Source organism: Penaeus chinensis, chromosome 4 (genome assembly GCF_019202785.1).
Source record: "Penaeus chinensis breed Huanghai No. 1 chromosome 4, ASM1920278v2, whole genome shotgun sequence".
Lineage (NCBI taxonomy): Eukaryota > Metazoa > Arthropoda > Malacostraca > Decapoda > Penaeidae > Penaeus > Penaeus chinensis.
In genome coordinates this window covers 27,675,830-27,683,329 of record NC_061822.1, presented here as the reverse complement: position 1 = coordinate 27,683,329, position 7,500 = coordinate 27,675,830, and the positions used below count along the sequence as shown (strand labels likewise).

The 7,500-nt window shown below is 34.7% G+C and overlaps 2 protein-coding genes across 2 annotated transcripts in view; one reads left to right on the top strand and one right to left on the bottom strand.

The window, feature by feature from the left end:
* Window positions 1-4,684, top strand: part of LOC125025157 (ATPase WRNIP1-like) — a 6,763-nt gene extending 2,079 nt beyond the window's left edge. Inside the window, exons 5-12 of the mRNA XM_047613132.1 lie at window positions 431-625; window positions 755-852; window positions 1,445-1,654; window positions 2,520-2,664; window positions 3,001-3,184; window positions 3,508-3,622; window positions 3,853-3,983; window positions 4,106-4,684. Coding sequence (XP_047469088.1) covers window positions 431-625; window positions 755-852; window positions 1,445-1,654; window positions 2,520-2,664; window positions 3,001-3,184; window positions 3,508-3,622; window positions 3,853-3,983; window positions 4,106-4,206 — 1,179 coding nt within the window. The 3' untranslated portion in view covers window positions 4,207-4,684. The remainder of the gene's footprint in view (window positions 1-430; window positions 626-754; window positions 853-1,444; window positions 1,655-2,519; window positions 2,665-3,000; window positions 3,185-3,507; window positions 3,623-3,852; window positions 3,984-4,105) is intronic.
* A 149-nt stretch (window positions 4,685-4,833) lies between these two features.
* The window catches only part of LOC125025159, a 3,480-nt gene continuing 813 nt past the window's right edge, over window positions 4,834-7,500 (bottom strand). The window contains exons 2-4 of the mRNA XM_047613133.1: window positions 6,379-6,493; window positions 6,116-6,240; window positions 4,834-5,755 (exon numbers count right to left, since the gene is read on the bottom strand). Of these exons, the coding sequence (XP_047469089.1) occupies window positions 5,522-5,755; window positions 6,116-6,240; window positions 6,379-6,493 (474 nt within the window). The 3' untranslated portion in view covers window positions 4,834-5,521. The remainder of the gene's footprint in view (window positions 5,756-6,115; window positions 6,241-6,378; window positions 6,494-7,500) is intronic.

The following is a 7,500-nucleotide window of genomic DNA, read 5'->3' as shown; positions in this document are numbered from 1 at the left end:
TGTTAGTTACAGTCTGAAAATAATCTCTTATATAATATCAGTTGTTTTTCTTTAGTTGTAAACATACTTATCAGTGTAAATCTCTTTTATCCACAGCTAGCAGATAAGTAAGATGTTTTTTTTATGTTTTAGTGCATTTTTGCTCTTTTGTCAAGAAATAAATTTGAAGAAACGCTATTTTCTAGAGAAGATATGAATTAGAATAAATATCTTCACAGTTCAAGAGAAGTATTTGACAAGTTCCATGTATTTTTGATGAACATGTAATCAAACCTAGCCAAATATATCTCTTGTACTTTGAAGATACTGATTCTCAATTCATACATTTTCTACATATGTCAGAATGAACACTGTTCAAAACACTATCTTCTTTATGCTGTTTGTCTCCTATAAAAGGATGCTACACCTCTGTCTCTCCACCTTCCTGCAGACGTCACTTGCCAATATCATCGCAAAGCGCTGTCGGGGCTCAGAAAAGTGGCGATATGCTTCCCTCTCGGCCTGCACTTCAGGTGTGCAAGATGTAAAGAAAGTTGTTCAGGAAGCCCAGAGTACATTGCAGTTGAGGAAACGGCGGACAGTTCTCTTCATGGATGAAGTGCATAGGTTTAATAAGGCTCAGCAGGTAAACGATGTTTTAGTTATTATCTGGAGGCAGAATTAGTGATTTTATTGGTGACTATTTGATGCAAGATCATTTTATGTTGTCTGTTAATCAGAGATTTCCATTTATTTACTTGATAAATTCCAACAGGATATCTTCTTACCACATGTTGAGAGTGGGTTGCTCACACTAGTTGGGGCCACCACTGAGAATCCATCCTTTACCCTCAATTCTGCCTTACTTTCAAGGTCAGTTTGGTTTTCATATTATCTGATGTGAACATGTCATTTACATAGCATTAATTTTCTCACTCACTCACTCACTCACTCACTCACTCACTCACTCACTCACTCACTCACTCACTCACTCACTCACTCACTCACTCACTCACTCACTCACTCACTCACTCACTCACTCACTCACTCACTCACTCACTCACTCACTCACTCACTCACTCACTCACTCACTCACACACACACACACACACACACACACACACACACACACACACACACACACACACACACACACACACACACACACACACACAAATAAATGCATGTACCCTCCCTCCTCTCTTTCTTTCTTTCTTTCTTTCTTTCTTTCTTTCTTTCTTTCTTTCTTTCTTTCTTTCTTTCTTTCTTTCTTTCTTTCTTTCTTTCTCTCTCTCTCTCTCTCTCTCTCTCTCTCTCTCTCTCTCTCTCTCTCTCTCTCTCTCTCTCTCTCTCTCTCTCTCTCTCTCTCTCTCTCTCTCTCTCTCTCTCTCTTCTCATACACAAATCCAAGCATACAAATACACACAAAGTGTCACTATATTTTATATTTTCCTACACCTTACAGATGTCGAGTCATAACACTTGAAGCTCTGAGTGTAAAGAACATCCGCAAGATTCTTCAGAGAGCTCTCAAAAAGCTGAAAATAGGTATTGAATTGAATGAGTCGGAGAACGAAGAAGAGAGCTCCACAGATGAGGAGAGTGAGGAGGAAGAAGAGGAGCCAGATGAGCAGGAGGAAGAAAATGCAGATACACAAGAAGGAAAAGAGAACAGGTCAGTTGTTTTAGTTTAAGGTCTTTTAGTTAATATAAAAAAAAAATATGAGTGCTTTTATTATTTCTAACTCTGCATTGCCTAACATGACCAATTTTTCATACAGGTCACCGTATAATTAGTTTATGAGATAGCAGATTTAGTACCTAAGTGTCTAGTATGACAAATTTTTGAAGTATCCCTTTCTCTGAGAAGACCACCTGGAAACTACTTGGTTGAGCCTAAAAGTAGCCATGCCCAATCAGCCCAATTTTCATGTTTTTTGTGGCCATGGTAACAAATTTGTTATTGCTATTGCAATGATGAATTAATGATTTACAAAGGTTAATGATCAGCATGAAATTATTGAATGATTGCAGAATTGAATGAAAAACATATCTGGGACTACAGTTATGTTATTATAAGTGCATAGATATAACTGTTAAATAAAATTGCTCTTATTGTTGCATGACAAAATTCTTTAAGGAATAAACAAAGAATATGAATGATGAGAGCAAGAGTTTTAGATTTAATATTATTATTGTTATTACTATTGTTATCATTATTTTGTAATGAGCCTGGAAAAAATATTGAGTATATTGTGTAATTTCTAGTGAGGATTATATGTTAAATACTTGTAAAAATTGTTATCAGGCTGTTCTACATGACCTAAGTAATTGTGAGCATGGTACACAATACAAAATTAGCTTAGGTAACTGCTTATAGATCTGAATAATAATAGAATATGATAGGAATAAAAAGTGAGATAATGATTTTATTATTTTTTAATTTATTTATTTATTTTGTTTTTATGGGCTTTACCATTCCTGTTTTTTTTTGGCTATAAAGAAAAGATAATCAGCAGCTTTGATTTCTCTTCTCCCAGTTTGAAGATAAGTCGCCAGGCTTTGCGTTGGCTGTCAAATATGAGTGGAGGTGATGCCCGATGCGCCCTGAACACGCTGCAGACTTTGGTAACATCTCATTCACAAGGCACCATAAAAACTGCTGAAGCAAAAGAAGCACTACAGGTATTGTGTCTTTCACTCTCTCACTATAGATAATTTGAAATAATGATGATCTTGGGGGTGGGGTGGGGGGGATTATCAGCTTAGTGTATTGGATAATTTAAGGACAATATATTTATATTAATAATGATTCACATAGTTGTATATCTTGGTTGGAGCTTTCATAATCACACACTTTACAAATGATCTAGTCAGACATATTCCTTCAGTGCTAGATGAAAGTGTACTGTTCATTTAAAACTGAAACCCAAATGTGAACAAATGAGTTACATATACTCTGCTGAAGCTACCATATACATTGTGAAAATGCTTGTCCTCATAGTAACTTCACTTTTCCAGAGAAGTCATGTGCTTTACGACCGTAAGGGGGAAGAGCACTACAACATGGCGTCAGCTCTCCAGAAGTCCATCAGAGGAGGCAACGATAACGCTGCCCTGTACTGGACCATGCGTATGGTAAAGGGCGGAGAAGACCCACGCTTCATTGCCAGGAGATTGGTCAGAACGGCAGCAGAAGACATTGGTAAGTGTAAGGAGTTTTCCAGTTAATGATTTGTGATAGCTCAAGTTATATTAAATATATGGCAATAGTTAACAAAACTTATACTAAGTATGATTAAATTGACAATTTAACTTTTTGTGTGTATGTTATATTTTTGGTAAGTTATTGTGAATAATCAAATTCACCTCAATAAAAGTGGTTTAGCAAACCTAGTTGTTTCCATTTTGATTCAGACTTAAATTCTTCATCTGTATCATGAGTTGCTTTTACCATGGTAAATGATCTACTAATGCAAAAATGAAAACTAGAAATGATATTTATTTAATTTCTAATCTACTTCTCAGGCTTAGGTGATCCACAAGCCTTGAATTTAGCTGTGTCAACAATGCAAGCAGTCCAGATGCTTGGAATGCCTGAATCAAATGTTATCTTATGTCAGTGTGCTGTCTACTTGGCAAGGTATGTGAAAATAGTGTCATTGGATAAATACATAGTTTATATTTGTGTAAATTCCAAATCTACCTCTCAGTATCAGATGGAAATATACAAGGCTTTCTTTATGTACCTGAAAAAATCAATTGAATACATAAACTGGTTTACAGAAAAATATTAAAACAGTCAGGAATATCACTTGAGAGTACACTTCTGAGCAGACCTCCCAGCAAAATAGACTGATAAACTTATTTCAGAGCAAATCACAACCCAGAAGTTTACATGGCAATGAACCGTATTTTGCAACACATGGAAACCCATACTGGGCCTCTACCTTCTGTTCCTCTTCACCTGAGAAATGCACCAACAAAACTCATGAAAGACATAGGTAATGCAGGTTTTGTGTGTTCAGATTTTGTCCGAGGTAATGCACATTTATTTTTAATGATAAAGATATATATATTGTATTTATGAAGATAAGATCACTTTTACATTTTTACTCAATTACAGGTTATGGAAAGGGGTATACAGCAGATCCAAGATTTACAAGAAATATAGAATACATGCCAGATGCTTTGAGAAATGTGAATTTCTTCCAGAGCACTGGTTGAAGTTGATCACTTGTTCTTGAAAAATAAAACAAAAAATATATATATATTTTTTAGTGGTTCCCAAATCTTATCATCCTAAAATAAAATCTTATTAAATTTCCAAATATACTGCTCATCTGGGTATGCAGCTTTACAGTTACTCACTGGACTACCATTCATACCCACAGTTGGGGTATACCAGATGTTAGGAAGGCATCCGATCAGACAATTACAGTAGTGAAAAAAGTATAATCCAAAAAGATTTCCAGTTTCAGTACTAAATGATGCTTCACAACCATACACCAGTTTTTAAATATCTCCTTATCTGGCTTACAAACAATAAAACTTCTCAAAGGTCTGACAAACTATGTGCTGAAGTACTATTATGAACATCTGCCCTAACTCGACAGTGGGTCATTTATCTTTAGCAACCAACTCGTCCCATCTGCCTCAGTCTCCTCCAATGTTTACTCAAAGAATAAAAAGGGAAGATACAAAATCATAATATCATGGCACAAAGTAGATTAGTAAATTTCCTTTGTCTGGAAAGAGGACACTTCATCTAAAATATATATTTCTCGACTTCTTTCAAAAAGTTTAGAACTTTTTCATTACTTTTCCAAAATGTTCAAAGGAAGAAAAAACACATTAATCCTTGTTTTTCTATATTTGTCCACTAGATAACATAAATTCAAAGCATATAAAATAAAGGAAAACTGTTTTTGCAGAGACAGAATAAGGATTTTTGTCCCTAAATGAGACTAACATTGGGTTTTATATTTGCAAAAATTATAAGATACAATCCTGATACTGCTGTAAGGCCATTTCTTAGGCTTACTTCAAAATTTGACATGACTACACTTCTAGCTGTAGTTAAAAAAAAAAAAAAAAAAAAAAAAAAAAAGAAGCAAAACTCAAATGATCCATAAAGAGGAGGATTAGTAAAAACAAGAACATGCTCCAACTCTTATAGAATTCAAAGTTTTTGTATACTATTTTCAAAATTTTCTGATTTCCACAGAACTCTTGTCAAATGCTTATAATAAAGACAGAATATAAATCTAGAGCTTGTGTTGTTTTTTTCTACTTATATATCACAAAAACCCTTACAGTTTATAAAAGTGGAGTATGAGATAGAGTTTATATATGCTCAGTATTACTCATACTCAGTAAAATTGCCTATCATTCTCCAGGTACAAATGACTTCCATATATTCACCAGATAAAGTCATTCATTTGATGAAATATTCTAAATCTCAATGAATAACACTAAAAATTTAATACAATGTAATCCGTCGGTTCATGCACAGCAATATGTCACCAAAGTTACCTACATTTTATTCATAACTGGATATAAACACTTCCACTGGATTATTCTTATTGGAAGTAAGTATGTCCATGGCTTCAGCTAGGTGAGTGAGGCGGTGATTATGAGGCTGCAGGCTATTCATGTTTTCTGAAAGTGCACAGGAGCTAGCTTCCAACATAGATGCTAAGTTTGCATTGAGACGACTTGAGTTGTTGTCCACTTCTAATGGAGGACGTGGAGGAAGGTCCACTTTCAGCACCTCCTGTAATGTATATGATTAGTAATAACCCTATTTTTAGACATTACTAGCTCTCCCCCTTTTCCAGAGCCAGATATATATTCAAAAGTTTTCTGATCACCATGCCTCAAATCATGTTACAAAATTCCATGGGTAATAATTTTGACATGGTAAAGGGAGTGTTGCTGTCATACCACAGGTTTCATAGATTACTTGCATGCAGAAAAAAATTCATACAAATAAAAGGACATTGTGATTTGTAACCGAAATTATGACAGTATATTGGAATAAATCCAAACGAGTATCATGGTTGCTCTGGCTCTGAAAACAAAATTGTTTAAGTGCATGCAATTGATATATTAATAATAATGAATGTCTACTTACAACTGTATTCTTCTGAAGTCTTGTTGTCTTTCCAAGCAGTGCGGCAATTTTTGCTGTATATTCTTTGCGCTTTTTGGTGACAGCAATAAGGGTGCCTTCATGACGGATCTCAGCTTCTTCCAGATCTGAGAATTGAACATAACACAATGAATAACAGTTTAGAGCCAATTCTATGCATGGGGCAGTGGGTGCATGTTTCATTAGTTGTTGGGAAAAAGCACACTGATTTTAAACAGACATGGGAACAGATTAATGTGCCACACCTTCAGCTGTTTCCTCTGTCCTAGCTTCTTCCTTCTCGTCAGCTGCCTGGAACTGACCAGGTATGTTCCCATTGTTGAATACAGGAACTGCTTCTTTCCATACCTCACCAAAAATCTGGAAATTATCAAAGGATTCATTAAACATTAATAAAATCCTCTTTTGTTGACTTAACACCTTTTCTTCTAACCCAAATCCCAGAATGATGGAACAATAATGCAAGTACCAATTACCAGACCAAATATAAAATTTAGTCTGAAAATGCTGAAATACAATTAACATAGCTCACTGTCTGCCTAATTCTGAAACTGAAGTTGTACAAAAGCATTCATAAAAATTAATTCATATTTTAAACAACAATTTCATGTGAAAATATCATTGTCATTAACTTAATGATAGTATTGCAAAAATAATGAAAAGTTATGAGCATGCAGTAGATGTGTGGCACATTTGTAACACGCAAATTTCATAATTTGTAATACTCATGATTCTAAAAATTTTGGTACTAAGACACTTCTTACTGAGTGTACTGCCCATTTATAGTATTTTTGCTGATGATTAATCTTTACAGTATGGATGCACTAAGGAAGGGCAAATTGAAAATGACATTCTTGTAGAAGACAAAAAGTTGTAGTTATTGGTACAATTAAATAATCTGTAGATACAAAGAGTAATATTAGAAATAAAGAAAGATTTCAGAAAGCATCACTCATAGCCTATGTCCACTCGTTGCTGCCAAGTTCCAGCTCTACTTTGCTGTGCATATCACCAAATGCCAACCAATATATGACAATGGTATGTCAATAAGCAATTAACTTAGCTTGACAACTGTTGCACTCAGGCAAAGACAAACAAATCTCTATATTTGCTGAGACAAAAGTTGAATTGGTTTCACATTTGACATAATATCATCACAAGTGGTTAACAAGTTCCAATTTGCTAGAAGATATGTAGTAGAAGTTAGCTGGCCCTTTTCATAGTGTCACGATGCACAGATGGTGTGGTAATCAATGGATGTTGTACAATTCTACTCCATTTTTATAAAAAGAACCATCAGGCAACTCACCCTGAATCTTTTTTTTATTATAATCAGCAGATAGTTATATACTTATGTTTATATACGT